This window comes from Equus quagga, chromosome 3, assembly GCF_021613505.1.
Source record: "Equus quagga isolate Etosha38 chromosome 3, UCLA_HA_Equagga_1.0, whole genome shotgun sequence".
Classification (NCBI taxonomy): Eukaryota; Metazoa; Chordata; class Mammalia; order Perissodactyla; family Equidae; genus Equus; species Equus quagga.
In genome coordinates, this window is record NC_060269.1 from 43870260 (window position 1) to 43892986 (window position 22727).

At 34.2% G+C, this 22727-nt stretch overlaps 1 protein-coding gene across 1 annotated transcript in view; it reads left to right on the forward strand.

Annotated features, from left to right (window-relative positions):
* GRIA2 (glutamate ionotropic receptor AMPA type subunit 2) overlaps positions 1 to 22727 on the forward strand; it is a 138797-nt gene that overhangs the window by 73153 nt on the left and 42917 nt on the right. Inside the window, exons 3-5 of the mRNA XM_046656749.1 lie at positions 5541 to 5780; positions 14341 to 14537; positions 18970 to 19023. Of these exons, the coding sequence (XP_046512705.1) occupies positions 5541 to 5780; positions 14341 to 14537; positions 18970 to 19023 (491 nt within the window). The remainder of the gene's footprint in view (positions 1 to 5540; positions 5781 to 14340; positions 14538 to 18969; positions 19024 to 22727) is intronic.

Below are 22727 nucleotides of genomic sequence, written 5' to 3' on the forward strand. Positions count from 1 at the left end.
TGACTACTAAGGGAGAATCAGTGTTCGTCAGTCAGGCAAGTCCCATTCCACCATAGCTATGATCTTGAAGAAAAAGAACAAAGTTTTGGAAGCTGTTAAATGATCTGCTTCATTTAAGGCAACCAAACTAACCAAAAATTGAGAAGGATCTATATCAGAAATGGAGAAACTTGTAGTGACCTGGAATGAAGACCAGACACAGAAGTGTATCCCTCTCAGCACCATGACAGTCATGGTCAAAGAAAAAGGTTTGTTTGCAATGTTGAAAGAAAAGGCTGGACCTGACTATGATGTTGGATTTACTGCTAGCTCTGGGTGGTTTAAACAACTCAAGAATCGTCATTCGTTACATAATGTGAAAATGAGTGGGGAGTCTGTGAGTGCTGATGGGAAGGCAGTGAAGAATTTTTGGAAACTCTAGATTAGCTGACTATGGAGGAAAATTACTTGCCGGAGCAACTATTCAACACGGATGAAACCTCTGTATTCTGGAAATGGGTGCCTGAAAGGACTTTCATCCATAAAGAGGCCAAGTTAATGCCAAGTTTCAGGGCTTTTAAGGGCAGAATAACAGTCTTGCTTGGGGGCAATGTTTTGGACTCCAAATTGAAACCCTTTGTGATCTGGCACAGGGAGAACCCCAGGGCCTTCAAGCATATCAATGAGCACACACTGCCTCTGTACTACAAGAGCAATAAGAAGTCATGGATGACCTAGATTCTCTTCCATGATGCCCTCCTGAACTGCTGTGCCAGTGAAATGGAGAAGTACTTTTTGGAGAATAACATATCTTTCAAGATTTTGCTTATTGTTGATAACACTTCCAGATATCCTCCTTTCATTGGTGATCTTCATGGCAATATGAAGATGGTGTTTCTCCCTCCAAACACCACCTCTTTGATCCAACCAATCGATCAAAGAGTTATAGCAGATTGTAAGGCCTACTACCTAAGGAGAACATTTGCCCAGCTATTGCTGCACCTGAGGAAGAGACTGAGAAGACACTAATGCAATTCTGGAAGGATTACAACATCTGTGACTGCATCAAGAACATTGCTTGCACTTGGGGTGATGTCACCAAGAAGTGTACAAATGGCATCTGGAAGAAGACCCTCACCAGGTTCATCCGTGATTTCAAAGTATTTGCCAAGGATGAGAAGGTTGCAAAAATCAACAAGACTGTGATTGAGTTGGCAAACAACTTTACCTGGGTGTGGATGAGGATGACATTGAGGAGCTCCTAGAGGCGGTTCCTGAGGAATTGACTAACGAGGAACTGTTGGAACTGGAATGGGAACAAGTAGCTGAAGAGGAGACAAGAGAAAAGGAAACTACAGGAGAAGAAAACCTCCAAGAAAACTCGCAATGAAAGTTTAGCAGAAGCTTTTTCAGACCTCAACAAGCTCCTTACAACATTTGAAAACATGGACCCCAACACCAAAAGGTTTTTATTAATATAGAAGAATGTTCATGGTGTATTATCTACTTACAAGTAAACCTATGATGAAAAAAGGAAAGAAACCAAACAAATCACCATTGATATATTTCTGAAAAGAGTGATTAATCCTCAAGATGAGTCACCTACCTCAGGCAGGTCCTTCAGAGGGTATTCTAGAAGAAGATAACAGGAGATGACAGCTCCATGCATGTTATTGCCTCTAAAGACATTCCAAGGGGAAAGATATGGAGGTGGAAGACAGTGATATTTATGATCTTTACCCTGTGTAGGCCTAGGGGTAATGTGTATGTTTGTTTCTTAGGTTTTAACAAAAGGGTTTAAAAAGTAAAAAAAAAAAAATTAACAAGTAAACAAAAGCTTATAGAATAAGCCTATAAAGAAGGAAAATATTTTTGTTCAACTGTACACTGTATTTGTGTTTTAAGCTGTGTTACTACAAAAGAGTCAAAAGTTAAAAAACTAAAAAGTTTATAAAGTAAAAAAGTTATAGTAAGCTAAGGTTAATTTATTATCAAAGAATGAAAAACGTTTTTTATAAATTTAGTGTGGCCGAAGTGTATGGTGTTTATAAAGTCTACAGTAGTGGACAATAATGTCTTAGGCCTTCACATTCACTCAGCATGCACTTACTGACTTTCCCAGAGTGACTTTCAGTCCTGAAAGCTCCATTCATGGTAAGTGCCCTATACAGGTGTACCATTTTTTATCTTTTATACCATATTTTTACTGTACCTTTTGTTTAGATACTCAAATACTTACCATTGTGTTACAATTGCCTACAGTGTTCAGTAGAGTAACATGCTGTACAGTGTTGTAGCCTGGGAGCATTAGGCTATACCATATAGCCTAGGTATGTAGTAGGTTATACTGTCTAGGTTTGTGTAAGCACACTTTATGGTGTTCACACAATGCCGAAATAGCCTACCAAGACATTTCTCAAAACATATCCGAGTGGTTAACTGATGCATGTGTACATGAAAAGGATCATACACCATGAGCAAGTGAGATTTGTTCCAGGGATATAAAGATGGTTCAAAATGCACAAATCAGTCAAGGTGATACACCACGTTAACAAGCTGAACAATAAAAATCATATGATCTTCTCAATAGATGCAGAAAAAGCATTTGGCAAAATTCAACATCCATTTATGATAAAAACTCTCAACAAAGCAGATATAGAGGGAAAATACCTCAATAAAATAAGGGCCATATATGAAAGCCCACAGCTACCATCATACTCAATGGTAAAAAGCCAAAAGCTTTTCCTCTAAGATCAGCAATAAGACAATTATCTCCATTGTTACTTGACATAATGTTGGAAGTCCTAGCCAGAGCAATTAGGCAAGAAAAGGAAATAAAAGGCATCCAAATTGGAAAAGAAGAAGCAAAACTGTCTTTATTTGCAGGTGATATGATACTATACATAGAAAACCCTAAAACTCTATCAAAAAACTGTTACAACTAATAAACAAATTCAATAGAGTTGCATGATAGAAAATCAATACACAAAAATCTGCTGCATCTATACACTAATAGTTAACTAATTGAAAAAGAAATTAAGAAAACAATTCCATTTATAATTGCACTAAAAAAGAATAAAATACCTAGGAATAAATTCAACCAAGGAGGTGAAAGATCTGTGTATTGAAAACTGCAAGAGATTAATGAAAGAAAGTGAAGTGAAGAAGACACAAATAAATAGAAGGATATTCTATGCTCGTAGATTGGAAGAATTAATATTGTTAAAATGTCAATACTACTCAAAGCAATGTGTAGATTCAATGCAATCTCTATCAAAATTCCAATGGCATTTTTCACAGAAATAGAACAAAAAATCCTAAAATTTGTATGGAACCACATAAGACCCCAAATAGCCAAAGCAATCTTGAGAAAAAAGAACAAAGCTGGAGGCATCACACTCCCTGATTTCAAACTATATTATAAACCTATAGTAATTAAAACAGTATGCTATGAGCATAAAAACAGACACATAGATCAATGGAACGGAATAGAAATCCCAGAAATAAACTCATGCATATATGGTCAATTAATTTACAACAAAGGAGCTAAGAATATACAATGGGGAAAGGACAGTCTCTTCAATAAATGGTTTTGGGAAAATTGAACAGCCATATGCAAAAAAGAATGAAACTGGACCACGATCTTACACCATACACGAAAATGGATTAAAGATTTGAATGTAAGACCTGAAACCGTAAAACTCCTAGAAGAAAACACACAGGCAGCAAGCTCCTTGACAAAGATCTCGGTAATGAGTTTTTGAATCTGACCCTAGAAGCAAAAGCAACAAAAGCAAAAATACACAAGTGGGACTACATCACCCTAAAAAGCTTCTGCACAGCAAAAAAAACATCAACAGAATAAAAAGGCAACTGAATGGGAGAACATATTTGCAAATCACATATCTGATAATAGATTTACATCCAAAATATATAAAGAACACATACAACTCAATAGCAAAAAGCAAATGATCCAATTAAAAAATGGGCAGACGATCTGAACAGCCATTTTTTTCTGAACAGCCATTTTTTCAAAGGACACATATAGATGGCCAATGGGTACATGAGAAGTTGTTCTACATCATCAATCAGGGAAATGCAAATTAAAACCACAATGAGATGTCACCTCACACCTGTTAGAATGGCTATTATGAAAAAGACTGGAAATAACAATTGTTGGAGAGGATGTGAAGAAAGGGGAACATTTGTAGAGTGCTGATGGGAATTTAAATTGGTGCAGCTGCTATGAATATCTGTATGGACATTCCTCAGAAAATTAAAAATAGAACTACCATATGGCTCAGCAATTTCACTTCTGGGTATTTATCTGAAGAAAATGAAAACACTGACTCAAAAATATATATGCACCTCCATGTTCATTACTACATTATTTGTGATAGCCAAGATATGGAAACAACCTAAGTATCCATTGATTAATGAATGGATAAAGAAATTATGGTATGTATGTAACAATGGAATATTATTCACCCATAAAAAAGAATGGAACTTGCCATTTGCAACAACAAAGATGGACCTTGAGGGCGTTATGCTAAGTGAAAAAAGTCAGATAGAGAAAGACGAATACCCTATGATCTCTCTTCTATGTGGAAACTAAATAAAAAAAATCCTCATAGATAGAGAACAGATGGGTGGTTGGCAGAGGTAGGGGATGGGGAGGGTTGGAAGAAATGGGTGAACAGTTTTTTTTAATGGAAAAAATTAGAAAAACATTATTCTTGTCATATTGTGGAGGACTGAATGGAAGGAGCATAATTAGATGAAGGAGAAAAGTTAGGTAGGTATTCCAATAATCCAAGTGAGAAACACAGTATTATCCATTAGCTAAGAGCATGGACTCTGAATTCGGACTGCCTAGATTTGAATACAGCATCTCTCACTTACTAGTTGTGTGACCTTAGGTAGCTCACTTAACCACCCTATGTTTCAATTTTCCTATTCGTAATTTGGGAATAATAATAGTTTCTGCCTCAAAGGTTATCATGGGGAATAAACAAGTTAATACTGTAGAACGTTCCAGGCACAAAGCAAGATAATGTCTTTATATGCTGTCAGTGAACATTAGGATGGTTGGAATGGAGATAGAAACAAGTGGACCACATTTAAATATATTTAGGTATTAGAATGAACATGACTTAGTGATGGTCTGTCTAGGAGGGGAGGGTGTGGGAGAAGGTAGTGTCACATGCCTTTCACTGAAATACAAATATTGGTAGAGGACAAGGGATTGTGGGAACTATAGGGATTTTCAAAAGAAATACAGTTTTTTTAAGAATGATGGTCCTAAGCCAAAAATATTTTGGTGATTTCTTTTTGTTTTGTAGAGAGTAGAACATATGGGGTAAGTTAAGTCCATGGGAAAGATTAAAATTAGGAGCTCTGAGTTTCGTTTAATTGCTACTTTTCCGAGTGACACCCTATTTTTCTTTCAATTTGTTGATTATTTTGTATTTTATATAAAAGGGCATTAAGTTTCAAGCAAATACATGTGATTGTATGCCAATTTCAGTGCTTTATCCTCTCTGTTTTCCCTATTCTTCTAGTTTGCTCCCAGTTTTCAAGAGGAGTCTATGCTATTTTTGGATTTTATGACAAGAAGTCTGTAAATACCATCACCTCGTTTTGTGGAACGCTCCATGTCTCGTTCATCACTCCCAGCTTCCCAACAGATGGCACACATCCATTTGTCATTCAGATGAGACCTGACCTCAAAGGAGCACTTCTTAGCTTGATTGAATACTATCAATGGGACAAGTTTGCGTACCTCTATGACAGTGACAGAGGTAAGTAACCATATCCCTATGTCTTTGTAATGGGTCAAATTCAATGCCTACCCTCGACACATATGTGTTGTTATAGAGCTACACAGGTGTATTAGGGTCCGAGAGCCACTTGGTTTAATTTTGCTATGTAAATCAATGCCATTCGAAACCTGGGAAATATATTTAGAGTAAAACAAAAAGAAGTTGTGAATGTATGATGACAGACATAGACTGTGTCAATCCAATGCCTAAATGTTCAGTTGTAATGTAAAAAGCACCTTTTGGCATCGGTAGCTGAGACCCTATGGTGACTGTGTTACTAGTCCAAGGGCAGTGAAGTGGCTGCCTTGAAAATCGGTTTACGTAAAATTTGAGTAAATATATAAATAAGAACTACAGAAACTTATAATTATTAAATATTTTCACATGCAAAAGTTTTATCAGGCAGGTACAATTATTATTAGCCTTGCTTTAAAATGAGATTCCTGAATCTCAGAGAAGTTAAAGGACTTGTTGATGATTTACTCACATGTGGTACAGCTGAATACATGTCTTCTGACAACAGACCCATGCTGTTTTCACAATTCTATGTAACTGTTTATGATGATATGTTTTTGATTAGCATGCCAATTAGAGTCTTGGCTCTAATTAAACTAAGGTTTTTTTGCGGGAGAGAGGATACTTCCTTTGTGTTTCCCATATCCCTTGTTGGAAAGTTTAGTATTAGCAGACTTGTCTGACTTAACGCATCATCCCAAATGTCTTAACCATTCCTGGGTCCATGATTCAGCTTCAGTGGGTCTGTGTACTTCCTAGAATCGTATGAACTTTTTGTGCACGTGTTTGTCTTTGTATTTTTCTAGAGAGAGTATCCATAACCCAACTCGAAAGAATTGAGGACCACTATTGTAAGAGTACCTAAGTAGCAAACTGTGCTTCTTTCAGCAGTTTGCTTCTTGGAATATTTAAAGGTTCAGATGAAAACCAGAAGCCTGTTTCCACCAAGAGAGGGCACCTTGTTAAACCTCAAGGGCAGACAAGAAGAGAGCCAGCTGTCAGTCAGTTCTCCATTGATCAGTTTGTAGTATTGTACTGCAGCAGCCCCCAGTTAGGAGTGTTCAAGTGAGCTGTCTGATGCTCTTCTCCATCCTCCCATTCCTGGGAATAACACTCAGTGGAAAAACCAGTCAGCACTTTACAAGCTGAAAAATTTTGCTATGTCAGTAATTTTTCCCCCCTACTTTGAGACGGGAGAGCTTTTCTATTCCCATAGAGAAAGAAAAACTAAAACAGAACCATTTAGGGTAAATAGGGATTCCAATGTGCTGGATGATTCTGAAGCATACTTCTTATTAATGTGATAAAAAAACTGAGCTTATTCATAGTCTTTCCTCTTGGTCTCTGCTAAGTCCCTCAGGACTCTCTTATATGAATAAACCTAGCCTGAAATTTGGAGGTATTCTTGATATCTCTTTCACCCTTGATCCTACTGATGTGATTTCTACCACCTAAATATATTTTATCCCTAGACACTCTTCTTGTTCATTGTCATGACTCGAGGCCAAGCCTCATCATGCGTTCATTTCCTCATCTCTCCATTTCCACATTTGTTTCTCTTTAAACTGTTTCCCACAGACTAGCCAGAATTTTAAAATGCTTTTAAATGCTTTTCTGAGCACATCATTTCCTTGCTTAAAACACTTCAATGGCTTCACGTTATAATGAGGATAAAATTGAAAATTCTAAACATGGCTTTAAGGTCTTATAGTATCTGGTTCCTGCCAATTTATGCTACTGTCCTGCTCATTCACTAAGCTAAATCCATCTAAATAACCTTCTTTCACGTTGTCAGATGCACCAAACTCTTTCACCTCAAAACTCTGCACATATCTCTAAATCTTACTCCTTCTTAACATCTCAGTTTATATAGCATTTCCACAGAGATGCATTTCATACCATTATTCTCTCTCAAAGCAATCTCTTCTTTTCCTACAAAGTACTTATCATAACTTGTAATTAATAGTGGTGTTCATTTTTTCATGCAAGAAGTGCTATTGAGCTCCTACTGTGTTCCAGGAACTGTTTTAGTCACACAGGCTAAGCATTATGCTTTTTATTTAAGATCTGGCTGTAAGCCCCAGGAAGGCAATGCCCAGGCAGTACTCGGTACACTGGGTGTACAGTTCTTAACTGGAACAGAATTGATATTCAGTAAATAGGGTTAATAAATGAATGAGTTAAGCGTCTGCACATTTTAAATTTGAGATTATTTGAGAACCTTAATCTGGCTTGCTAAATTGAAGGATGAGGAAATGGATTCTCTTTACTGTTTGACAAAGTTGAAGGTGGCGTTTTTAGTTTACGGACATACTTCACCATCACTATGACTACAACTAGTTGAAACTGAACTTTTGAGAAAATTCAAATAGGTAGCAGCTGACATAAATAGAAAAAGAGAAACTCTAGTATTTGAAGAGAGATACTTAACAAGGAAAAGCTCTGGGACATGATCGGGTGAAGATGGATAGATTTATGTACTTGTGAAAAGATCTTGAGACATTTAAAAATGATTTTATTAATATTTTAGAAATATTAAATGACATTGAAGTGATGAGATAATCTCCAATCATTAAATTATACGAATTGGTTTGAGTTCAAGTGCGTCTGTTGAGAGAACATCAAAGTAGAGTTATAGTATTAAGTAATTATATATTAAAGCCAAAAATTACCTTATGGATACATTTTTATGGTATTCTCAAATAGCTGCTCATGTTTAACATGAGAACTATTATACTGGCCTTTCATCTGAAACTATTTTCAGAGATAAATATGTAAGACTCTCAAAATACTGGCAAGAGACTTTACTTTTATGTAGTGTTTTACTTGACGCATGGAAATGGGATTTTTGCCCTCTGATTTTTCCTGGTTGATGTCTTAATTTATATTACTTTGCCATTATAGTACATTTTTAAAAGTTTATCCATGCGTTCATCATGTGACCTGGTTTGTTTCCTTTGGTTCTTAACCCATTTCTCTTATACTTCAAGAAAGCACTCCTTATTTTAATGTTACATGATTTGAGAATGCATCTTTATCTATATTATACATGCTTTTAAAAACAGATCCCATGATTTCATTTTCTCAACTTACATCTCCACCTGACTCAATTTTAAACAATATGGTCTGTCCTGGATATGACACTCTCTTCACTTTCTGGATTATATGTTTTTGTGTATTTTTTCACTTTTTAATAATCTTTACTTTTCTGAGAGTCTAGATAAGATAAACATACTGTTAAATTTTAAATTCAAAATATATAAATTGATGTTATTTTGAACAGCATGGCGCCCAAGCATGAAAATGGCTCTCCAACATTCTGTCCTGAATATGAACTAGATATAAAAATTTTTTATGCTTCTTCATTTCACTGCTCTTAACTAAGACTGCCAGTTAAACCATTCCTGCTTCCAGCTGTCCATCCAAATGCTGAGCAACAGGACCAGGAGACTACATCCCACTTGTAAACAAAGAAGGGCATGGATGCATCCTGGTCTTTGTATAGATCATCTTTGACTATTTTAAACTTACTGGTGAGAGGAGTCCTGAAACTGTTCAATTGGTACCGTGTAGCCTTTTAGGATGCTGGTGTCTTCTCTTTAGCTAAGCCATGTTGCATCAGCTGGCCACTGTTTAATGACCGAGTTCCCAGGGCACTCTCTACTTCATAGAGAGTAGTAGATCAATCTTCAATACATTTTGATCTATAGAGTAATGGGGTTAACTATATTAATGCATTAAATATAGATTTTATCTTTGGATATATGTGTACAAAATTTGAGGCAGGACTTAATCAAAATGTGGTTTTTATTTATTGGTCCCATGTCAATAACATAAGATAATACATTTCTATAGACAGTAGGTAAAAGCAGAATTAATGCTTTATATCTCTATCTCTTGGTTTTAATTTTCAGCCATACTATTTGTCCCCTGAAGGGAAAGCACTTTGATTCCAGTTCCAAGAAGTCATTATGCATAGAATAAAAATGCTTCCAAATTGCAAATTTCTTTTCAGATGTTCCTGAGAAAGTCAATGAGGGAAATATATGTTAATCTAATCTGGCCTAGGCATGCTGCCATGATTTAGTGATCATAAATATTAATTTCTATGCCTGAAAGATGAATAAGGGTAGTGAATTTTAAATGGAACAAAGAAAATATTTTTAAGAAGAAAGACATGGTCTGCCTGAAATATACCTATTTGTAGTAATCGTTTTTAATCCCACCCATTAATGTGCAAACTAAGACATTTAGACTTCCCCTGTTTTTAGGCTGATGACTTTTTGATAACTCTCTCACAGTATTATTGACACTAGCTCAAGAGGAGGCTGTGAGCTACTGCTAGTAACACTTTGAGAGAGTTTTAGGGAGATTGTCAGTTTACAAATAAGTTGTACAGCTACAATTAGTCTGGTGACAATCAGGTACATGGGGAAGAAAAGTAATCCAACAATACTGTAGTCCAGCCATTCTTTATTTTAGCCAAAAGACTGAGAATTTAGTAGAGTTTAGAACTTAATTTCAGTCTCTTGTAAGTTTCTCAAAGTTTTTTAGAACATATTTTAAAAATATTTATTAGGAGGAACAGTTAATTTTCAGGATTTTTTTTCTATTTGTAGATGAACAACTGCATCTCTCAAGTTTTCTTTGTTCTATGTTATTCAATAATAAGAAATCGGTCTCTGCTATAATAATTCAAATATCCCGATATAGTAGTGTATATATTATAGTTGAATGATCACTACTTACTAATAGCTTTCAGTAAACCAACATATATATAGAATTACCATTGTTCATATAAATTTATATTCTGAATTAAGGGATGAATGTATGTATGAAGATACTTCTTTATATAGTTTGTGTGGAAGGAAAAGAGGTATATCTCAAGTAATACTTTCTCCCCTAATTAGAATATGGTACAAAGAGATCCAAAACATGAATCTGTGGACATTTAAAGAATTTAATTTCACCTCAATAGTTGTAACATGCATTTTCAGTGACTTTTAAAATAATCTATTAAATTTAAAGTAACCAGACAATACAAAATTCTTAGTTGTGGTAAAGGGGGAGATCAAGTTGAGAGAGAATTTGAGAGGGTCAGTTACTATTACTGAGAAAACAAATCTAAGAATCTGAATTACTAAGCCTGGGACAGCAGTCTCTTCAATCCTGAGTCAACTATGCCGTGGGGGGGTCTGTAAATTACTTCTGGCGGTCTTTAGGAGATGATTTAATATTGTTCAGTGTTTTCTGATGAAAGTAAATTCATCGTCTGATATTGCACCACTTGAGCAGTTTAGCTTCTTAATAAATGGATGTAGGGTTTTTTTTAGGTTTCCTAGGTTACCAAATATTAATTCTGAGAGTTTTATTATCACAGAATTCACATCAACTGTGAGTTACTTTTGACACACAGAATGAATGAGTTTGAATCTCAGTCATTTCTTTAAATGCATTCTTCCTGATTTTATACCTTGTCTCCATATTCTCTGCTAAGGTGAATTGCCAGTAAATGTCACGTTTAGAAATATCACTTGCTAAAATCCATTTACACATTGTTATTTATATTTAAAATTTCTTGTATTATATGCTGAAAGATAAAACAGAATATCAAGAGCATCATCACTTTTGAAACTTTGCTATGTGGTAAACTTCATAATTAAAAAAAATGAAGTGAAATAATTTATCACCTAGAAGAAAGGAAGCCCACTTGAAAGCGCTATACGACAATATGTGAATAGTATATAGAACATCATCCAGGGTGTATTGTTTTCAAGGAGATAACAACGGAGAGCTGCATAATGTTGGAATGTGGAAAAGTAGGAGTTAGGTTGTGGAAGATGTTAAGAAAATTAGCTTTTTTTCTGACGTGGAAAGAAAACTGGATAGACTTAGTAACTGTTTTCAAGCACATCGATCACTATCAAATTGATCATGATGACCAGCTGTGTGTGTTCTGTCTTCGCTGACGATGAAAAACAGGAAAAGGATGTGAATTGTATCATGGAAGGATTTAATTCATCAATGGTGAATGGAAATCATAGGTGATCCATGAAGTTTGTAAAATAAGTCTTATCATTAACAGTTCTTTTTACAGTGGCATGTGGTCTCTGTTTAAATTATCCCTTTAGAAATTCTTGTTTGTTCTATATTTTTTTTGGTACAAGACTGGATAGAGAAACCAATTTTATTATTTTTCCATAAAACAAAATTCACTTTAAGTTCAATTTATGGTTCAACTTTCCAGTTTGAAATAAAAGTAAATTATTTTAAATTTTCATTATGAAATATTTTACTTAACAAAATAGAGAGAATAATATGAAGACCCCCAAGGACTCTTAACCCAGCTTTATTAATGACCAATATATGAAGAATCTTCCTTTATCTGTGTCCCTCTACCCTTCACAATTATTTTGAAACAAATACCTGATATCGTGTCATTTCATCTGTAAATATTTGTTTGTATTTTGAAAGAAATTTCTCTCGTTTTAAACGTAACCACAATATCATCATATACAGACAAAACTAACAATAATTCATTAATATCATCATATTTTCTTTCACAATTTGTTTGAATCACGATAAAAATGAGGTCCATATATCACAATTGGTTAATATATCTCTTGATGCTTTTATAATATAATATAGAGTTTCCCATAGTCTGAATTTTGATGATTGCAACACTATGGTATTTAGCATATTACTCTGTACCATATATTCCTTATAAATTGGTAGTTAGATCTAGAAGCTTGATGAGATTCATGTTCACTTTTTTAGCATGAATACTTTATAGGTGGCATCGAATATTCCCATTTGGAGACATATAACTTCTGGTTGTCTCTCTTTTTGTGTGGTTAGCAGCAGTTAATGATTGTTACCTTGATTCAGTCATTCACCAGATGTTACAAGATGGTTATAATTCTAAATCTATATTTGTTCATCATTTATTAGCTGGAGTCTTTCCAAAAGAGAAACTTCCCTTAATTAATTATTATCCTGAGTATAGTTCATATAGGAAAGGCAGGAAAATGCAAATTTTTCTTCTTTTATTTACCAGTTTTCAAAATAATAACTTGGCTCCCTAGCATCTTTCAAAGGTAACCAAACATTTTTAAAAATATTATTATGAATTCATGGACTTAAAATATTTTCTGTATTTGTCTTTTGCAGTTATTATTGTTTTTGATATTCAAATCACCTTCTCTTTATTTAAAGCGATTCTCATGGAATTGGCTCCTGAGTCTTTTGACACAATGCTAATAGTTTTGGAGAGCTTCCTTGCTTTCTGGTATCAACAAGATGTTCTTGGCTCATTTTATATACTCGGGGCCAATATTGAATCAATAAAATTTTTAATGATATTTTACAGGTTCAAATAGTTTTCAACAACATTTAGAATGCACATTTTTTTTTGCCATGGTAAACAGATTTAAATAAAGTTTAGTACATGAATAAAATTTATAGAGCACTGTGATCACATTAGGTAAATCCCACATTTTGTAGGTAAGAGGATCAATATTCTTTGGAGAAAGATGCAGGGCTTTCTGGCATCAGGAAGATGATGTGATGAGTTTTGAATTCTTTTTGGAGCCTTGATTTTGTGTTGTTCATTAAGCTATTAATAGAAATGATGAATTTGGGTTGGCTGTGAAGAGTTGAAGTGGTGTGGAAGACAAGTTTATGGACTGGTTTTCCAAGTGTTAAACTGCAGATTTAACTTTAGGTGATAAATTCCCAAGTTGTTTTCCCTCTCAGTCCTACATTATGAGGTAATGTGTGAACAATTAAAAATAAAAATAAAATTTTCTAAGTCCTATAATGCTATGAGGAAAATTACTAATAAATAGTAAAATGATCTCTCATTTGGGAAGTTAAGTAAATGTAACAAATCTGTGCTAAAAAACTAACTGCTACCATCTGGTTAATAGGTGAACATTTTAATCTCTATGGGATCAGTCCCAATAAGAAAAAATGATATAACAGAAGGTTGAGAAAAAAACCAAAATTGCTGACTAGAAAACAATAGAAGGAAATATAGCAGCCATATAGAGATTATCGGTTCTTTTACTCACATAGAGTCATCTCACTGAAAATGTACTCAACCTTTCAAGATATTAATATGAAATGATAGACTATCATATATAATGAAGCAATTTTTTCCATTCTATAAGAGAAAGAAATTTTTGTAATGTCTTTGACTTCACTTAAACCAGAGGTGTTAAAGACATTACACTTTGGTAATATCTAAAAGAAGACAGCTCAGAGAGCTGAAAGGAGGGGATAATATTTTTCCCCCAGACTATGACTTTTTCAGTAAGAACAATAGCATGTAGGTAAAAGAGTTTTTGATTTGAAGCGGAAATAGGTAGATGTTGATAAAGATCATAGTTGTAGCTTTTTAGAGGAGTCAACATCACCTTAGTTGCACAAAGTGTCAGCCTTAAAAATATATTCTGAGTTATACAACACAATTCTGAGTTATTCAAGTATCTTTATCAGTCATCATTTTTCTTTGCCTTCCTAGGCTTATCAACACTGCAAGCTGTGCTGGATTCCGCTGCTGAAAAGAAATGGCAAGTGACTGCTATCAATGTGGGAAACATTAACAATGACAAGAAAGATGAGACCTACCGGTCACTTTTTCAGGATCTGGAGTTAAAAAAGGAACGGCGTGTGATCCTTGACTGTGAACGGGATAAAGTCAACGACATTGTAGACCAGGTTTGCTGCTCTGTTTTCTAATGGCACCAAATATAGAATACGTGCGCGATGTCGGCGTTTGCAAGGGTGTTTGTGTGAGGTGCTTGGACAGCAGTTTTTCCTTTATGATTTATGTAGGATGCAGCAAAGATCACCAATTAAATGATCTCGGGCTTCAGTTAGCAGTAGCATATGCTCTTCAATAATGCTGACACATCTTACTAATCATGAAATATATTCAATATATAATTCCTGACTCTTATGTTTTACATTATAAGTGTTGCCCTAATCTTTGATATTTTTAATTGGAAACTTAAAATTTAATTCTTTTGAACTTTTTAGAGATAAAGAATAGACACATATTAAATGAAAATAAGTCTGGGCCCTAAGAGAAAAGTGAGTAGTTCATGAATTCTTTGGCTATGTATGAAGTACTCATTAGAGTACAGTATCATGTGCCAAGCCTGTATTGTTGTCTAAATGAGTCTGGCTTCAGAAAAAGCATGTATTTATTTTCCCAAGAAGTAATGTTTTCCTCCTACTAGGTAGGTTTGGTGTCACTAGAAAACTATTAATCTATGAAATTAAACTGTGTAGGAAAGACATATAAAGACAGACTTTACCGGTTGAGAAGTAAACTAGATGTATTAATGTGGAATGTTTTCAAGAGTAGCATGATACCAGAGGTAAGGATGTTTTATCTGTGCTTACCGTGTCACCCTGCTTCTGTTTAAGATCTTTCAGGACAGGACAGCAATGCAGTAACATCCTCATGATAAAAATAATATCCCCTATGTTTTCTAGATAGAGCTAGTGACCTGGGTGGTGAAGCACCATTATAATTTATGAAGTAAGCCTCCATACTGGGTATCCGCTTCTATTCTGAGTTAATAAACACGTGTGTGTGTGTGTGTGTGTGTGTGTGTGTGTGTGTGTGTAATGATGACTGCTAGTTCTTTGGCATAATATAAGATTGGAAGAAAAATACACAGTTGAGTATGCATTTCTTGGCCCTTCTATGCTTTGAGGAGAAAATTAGATTCACTAATTTGTATAATACCCAGCACTTTGCAAACATAAATGTTGAGGCAGCCTTAAATGGTATATAATAATATAGGCCCTGAGACATACAAAATGGATCTCTCATGAAATATTAAATAACTGAATAAAAGTCGCTCTTATTATGAGAAAGAACTAAATGTTGTATGCCAGAAAGGTGAACGTTTCATCAGAGAAATCTTGATTCCTGTCTCAGGAGATGAAGTTAGGATTGTTTTTAACTGGAAGAGCTCTTGTTTAAATGTGAACTTCAGCAACTCATTTGAATTTCATAGGAGATTCTCATTAAAACTGAATTTTAATAATAGTCATTAGTCTTTGGTTTAAAAACTTTAAGTATTCATGACTCATCATAATAAATGTTGGAGAAAACCTATATGAAAATAATTCTTTCCAAAAGTAGAAGAACTACAAGAGAAACTGGGAATTTATGCAATGTAATGTTTTGAAGCAAATATATAATCATGATTAAATAAATGTCCATATAGACATCCATTCAAAATATACAGAATACTTTGTGCATATATATTATTTGTATTTTCATAAGATACTCTTGAATGTATTAAATGAGTGTGTACGATGGATGGTTGCATGAATCAATAAACATTTATTGAGGACATGTATGTTTGGAATGAGGGATGCAAAGAAAGGTAAGAGTGGTGTCTGCATCCCATGAATTCATTGTTTAGAGGGGAAGAAAAAATGTACACATGTAATGCTAGAATATTACAAATTATACAATGTGGTCTAAGAGCATGGAGGAGGAAGTAACTATCTTAATAGGGGTGGGATGATCTGTGAAGGATTCACATACAGGTAGTGTTTGGCTGGTTTGGATTCATTGATTTATTTCTTCAATAAATTTCTCTGAATGTCTACTGTTTGCTCAGCGGGCACTGCAGTAGATCCAAGAAAGTAATGTTAAACAAAACAAAAACAGGCAAGGCCCCAGCCAGGTGAATATCTATTTACAGAAATTAATATGTAATTATAATAATGGTATTTATTATTGAATGAAAATAATTAGATGTTGTGAGAGAGAATTATGGAAAGAAATAATTTAGATTGAAAGATTAAGGAAGGTCTTCAAGGATTAGAGTTTACCAGGCAAAAAATGGGGTTGAACTACATTTCAAGAAAAGGAAACACTATTTACTTATTTACTCTATTAATACTTATAAGAGAATAGAGATGAGATGAAGTTTTAATTTTCATAAGAACTTAAATTTAGAAATAGAATGGAACTTTGTTAGACTATAAGTATTTTATCATATGCTAAAACCTTGGAGGCACTTATTTCTAGCTGTAATTAGGTAGGAAAAGAACTCAGCCATCAAAAACATTTAGAAATTAACATGAATTTTCTATCATTAGTGTAATACTAATGGTTATTATAAAGCAAAGATATGATGGTTATTAGTATGCCAACACTAATTCTTAAGTAGAAGTAGGGCTAGTGGATTTTCATATCCCTCCTTTCTCTCAGTGAACACTAAACTCAGGTAGGGACTACTGATGGCACCATTTATTCTATGTTTTTTCTGAATTCCCAGAAGGAAGACATGCATGATTCAGAAAGCAGAGCCAACAGATGTCAGTAGGAAATATGAAGTACATAATCAACTCGATTCAGCTGATACTAATTAATATATTTTTCATTCAGAATGGCATCTTTTCTTCAGAATTCTCCCTTCAATACAGAAGGTTCAGTTTCTTGGACAAGGCAGTTTAGTTGTGTTATACAAAATAGGTTAGAAATTAAATAATATTAGCCCTAACTCGCCCCTTTCTAAAGAGCTACCAGTTAATATTAAAGCGGCATATGGTGGAATCCTTCCTAGGATTTTTGCCTTTAATCTTTGACTAAATGTGTTGCTTTCAAGCACCTGACTTTGTCGGGGATGAGGGAAAGTCAGGGAAGTCTTCTTCTGGGAAGTAACATTGAGTTGACATCCATTGTGCCTTTCGAATGAATAAGACAAAGGATTTGGTGGTGGAGAGAGCTTTCCAAACAGAGGGAATAGAATGTGTAAAGCCCTGAAGTGATGAAAAGAAGCCATTTTGTGCACAAAGAAACTAAATGAGGGCCGATGTGGCTCTAGTGTAGAGAGTGATGGTGGGGCTGGAGCAGTTTGCAAGATCGTTGGACTTTGCAGCATATGAAGGATTTTGTTTATTATGCCAAAAGCAATGAGAAGCCACCAAAACACTTTAATCGGGGAAGAAAGCTAATGTTTTACATTTTTGTCTATGGTTCTGGCATTTCATGCTTTCCATTGGTGTGACTATTTTCTTTTTTCTTTTTTTTTTCGTGAGGAAGATTCGTCATCCTCTAATGCATTAACATCCATTGCCAACCTTCCTCTTTTGTCTACTTGAGGAAGATTAGCCCTGAGCTGATATCTGTGCCAATCTGTCTTTATTTTGTGTGTGGGATGCCTCCACAGTGTGGTTGATGAGTGGAGTAGGTCCATGACCAGGATCCAAACATGCAAACCCGGGCCACAGAAGCAGAATGAGTGGAACTTTAACCACTCAGCCACAGGGTGGCCCTAGTGTGACTATTTTCTTAAAAATAGAAACTGCATTTGAATGTCTAAGTACTAGGACTACAGCATGGCTATTTTACCTATTTCTGCTCTCATAATTGATATAGATCAGTGAAAGTCAAATTGATTCAATAGTGTCAAAAACTGCTGTGAGCATTACCCAAACTACCACTTGTTCCATGAAGTGTTTATCTAGCAATTGGGTTTTGACTTAGATTTGTGGAGAAAAATTATACTCTGATACTTTGCTGCCTCCAGCTAGAAATAATAGTGTCCATTTGAACTAAACTATAAACATTTCAAAATCCTTAAGATAGGAATATTATTTTATAGATCCATATAAGAATTCTTTTAGATGCTTTTTAATATTCTTTTCCAATTTATGTCCTATTATAGACTCTATGTGTGTTCATCTGTGAGTGTAGATGTAGAAATATAAAATCTCAGCTGTTGGTTTCAGCTGTTTAAAGTTTCATTGGAAAGAAAAAACATAGCTTTTGTAGAAATAAAATTATGACTTATGGGTTCAACATGTTGTTGGTTTTATGTTTCTTAAAATCTTGTGGCCTTATTTTCACTACTGGCAAAACCAAGGTAATTATTTTTGTTTGGTTGTTGGCTTCTTGAAAGATAACATTTATAAAGCACTAAAATGTATTGTTACTTTTTCTGAGAGAAATATTGTCTGGATTTGACAATTATATTTTCTCAAGTATGACTCATTGTGGAACGTCAAAAAACATAGTAGATAAAATTCCATTTTTTTCCTAAATCAGGTCATAACATCAGTAGTTTTACATTTATCTTATCTACGTTATTAAATAATTGTTTCTATAACTTTTTAGGTTATTACCATTGGAAAACATGTTAAAGGGTACCATTACATCATTGCAAATCTGGTAGGTGAATTAATTGATATTTATTATTTTATTAGAGATGCTTATTAATTAAAAAATAATTTTGAATGGCCAATATTTATCAGTAGTATTTTTAAAAACTTATTTTTTATATTGATCGATTAAAAGTGACAATATTCTTCTGAATTTGTTATGTTTTATATTTACTTCCCACTTTACATTTTCTAATCAATTTCTTATTACTATAAATGATATAAGAAATTATAGAGCAATGTTGACAAGATTTGTAAATTGTCTTAGAAGGCATATTTTAACTAAGGGAAAATTTTCAGAAACATTAAAATTTAATTGTTCAAATTTCCCCTTGTTTCTCATTATCACTATGTTTTATAAACTTTACCCTTTGCTTATTCATTTAAAATTTTTAGTATATACAATGTTTGAAATAAACGCACATTTGTGAGAATATGTCAGTGCAAAATTAAACCTGGAAATATCCAGAATATTTATGTATTAGACATTATTTATTTCTGGTTTTCTACTTGCTATATAAGCAAAACAATGAAAATTGAATTCCTATAGATGATCACTTTTTCATTGGGATTTCAAATTAAGATTGTACTGACCATCCAAGTGGTTAATTGTATCTCTTTCTCTTAAGTATAATCAGAGTCAGTTTAAAATTATCATTAGACATTTCTTTTTTCAAAATAGTTTTTATACCAGATGTACAACAAACCTACAACTTTCGTGTTGCAAAGGTTTATGTTCGTTTAATAAGTGTGATTCTGTGTGATTGAGGACACCTAACCTCAGAAAAAAGGTGGAGAAAAGGAGGGAGAGAGAGAGAGAGAATGAGAGCTTATTCAAAACAGCATAAAAGAGCTTTGAAAAGGTTGCATGTTTATATAAATGCAGATTTATTTTATCATTTCTGTAATATCAGATTGTTACATTAGAAGACATTATTTTTAGTAGTGATGGAAAGAGATTAAAAACAACTTACCATCTTACAACTGCTAGTTATTATTTTCACTAGAAGGTGGCACCAGTAGTTTAGAATATTAAATCTCATATCTATGTGCTATTGGGAGAAGTTGATTGTTTAAGATAAAATTCGCTTGGCAATGAAATCACTAACTACTATAAAATTTATTGCAATTACCCTTTTAATATGATATTATAGACCCTAAATAACTCCCTACCAGAGAAGCAAGAGTTAAAATAGATGAAGCTCTGTATTCACTCTCTTCAGAACCACATTCTGTGCAGGGAGCAGCCTGAACAGTCAGTCCCTCGTGTGAATCGTGCCATTTGATGAACAACACAGAGCCACATTGAAAGCTGTGATCTTTAAAAATGTCCAGATGGAGAAGATTATATTGGAACATTGAGAAATAATGACAGAAGGTGGCTCATCAATTTGAGAGTTGATATCTGATGCTATGAAAAAGGAAAGAAGTGTTCGAATGGAAAAAGTAAAAAGATAAAAAAAGAAAATTAAAGCAAGTTCATGCTGAAGTCATGCTTCTAGGAAGAAATTTATCTAAAATTTTATGTGAATTCCAATTCTGTTTTTCCTTTTCTGGATACTTGATATCCTCACCATATGGAACTTCTAGTGAATCAGTGAGCTCAAAGGATCTGTCGAGCGCTACAGTTTCTGAGTATTTAGAGGACCCTTGAAAATTTCACTGACATTTAAAATTGAGTAACGCCATCCAAAGTTGAAGGGCTTTCATCTTCCAAACTCTTGATTGGGAATGTCCCTTTTTCCCTGTCCAGTGTCTTATGAGTGTTAAAGAAGGTGGTTATAAAGGCTAGAAACATCCCCAGATACTATTACTGATTAGTTTTTTCAGGAATTGCTGAATGCTTGATTAGTTTCCCCGAACACAGACTGTGATTAAGTTCCTGGGAGAGCTTTTAAAAAGATAGCTTGTCCATAAAGTGATGAAGCAGTGTTCATGAGGGCATCCAGGTGTCATTTCTTCAACCCTTCAGGTATGGACAAAAAGCAATGCCATTCACCCCACCTTACTACCTACCCTGCAGTGAAGCAGAACCATCAGTGAGGCTTGCCCTTGCACACAGAAATTCCCAGAAACCTTTTCGAGTCTTGCTCTTACACAGTCAAGTATAACCAGATATTTGAGAAAAGTCTTTGCTGTGAAGGATGCAATACAAATAAACAGAAACAGAACAGGCAGGAAACATGAGAAAATGTTTAAAATTGTAATGAATATCTGCAGAGAAATGAAAGAAATTATATTATCCATAAAAAAAGAGAAAAGGATATCATGGAAAAAAATCAGAATAAGAAAGTGCTCTGGGAAGTTAACATAATTTTTTCTAAAATAATAAGTAAAATTGCATGAATTTGAAGATAAAATTGAGAAAATCCTCCAGATTATGTAACAAAATGACAAGACAATATAAAGTGGTGTGTGCAGGGGAACCTGTAAGGGACCTGGATGTTTAATCTAAGGATTATAATGTTTTAATAGCAGGCATTCTAAAAAGACAGAATAGGGGAAACAGGGGAAGAAAATTGTCAAAGAAATATTCAGAAAAATTTCCTGCACTGAATGACACAAATCCGTCCGTTGAGTACACACAATCATGAAAGAAAAAAGACTTCTTTCATATTTCAAATAAATACTATGAAATTTCAGAGATAAAAAGAAGATCTTAAAGGTTTCTGACAGGTGAGAAGCAGAGTGGGGTATGAAGCGAGTCATGTACCAAAAATAATTGGAAGTAATGACATTGTATTTTTCAGTAGAGACAATAAAAGCCAGTGGAACAATGCCTTCAGATTATGAGGGTTTCAACTTAAAATTCTATTCTCAGCCAAAATACTAATCAAGTGTCAGTGCAAAATAAAGGTATTTTCGGACATTCAATGTCTCAAAAAATTTACCTCCAGTGTGTCTCAGCAAATGATTGAGGACTAGCAGAAGAAAGAAGTCAAACATGGCAGAAAAGTGATCAAGGACACAGGGGAGCTACTCGGAAAAGTGGGAAAGGGCACTGGGTCACAGCTGCAGGGTAGATGGAAAGAGGAGCCACGGCATTAGGAGGAGGTCTCCTGGAAATTAAATTCAGAAAAAAATGAAATGGATTACCTGGTATGTTTGAATATTTTACTCATATAAAAATGAAAAGTTTTCATGGAGCAACTGGAAAAAAAGTAAGGATATTATATAGAAAGCTATAGTAGTGAAAAATGAAGCAATTAGTAACATTACAATGAAATATTAAAGAGGGAAAATGCAGTCTTAACATATTTGGCTTTGCTCTGAATAACAGAATTATAAATGTGAAAACAGTGAACGTTAAAATGGGTGAGGAGATAAATGGTTTGGTTATGTAAAAGAATTACATACTCATCTGGCATAAGCAAAAACTCCATAAAAATATCTAAAATGGAATTGATCAAGAAAGGACAGCAAAAATGTCTTATGCAGAAATATGGAGGTAAATAATTGAAGAATAAAAATTATTGGCATTGATTGTTTTGAAGAAGCTTAACTGGAGTATGGTGGGGTAAAGCAGAAAATCTGTGATTTCTGTTACATACCTTTTTGAACTATTTGCATTATTTTGATAAAAAGAAAAACCAAAATTATGACTCAATAACAAAGTAATTATCCTTCCCCACAAAATAATATTAAAAATATTTTTAATGTCAACAAAAAAGAAAAGATTCTTCTGTCTTTTGGATTCAGAATATTTTCAGTCCT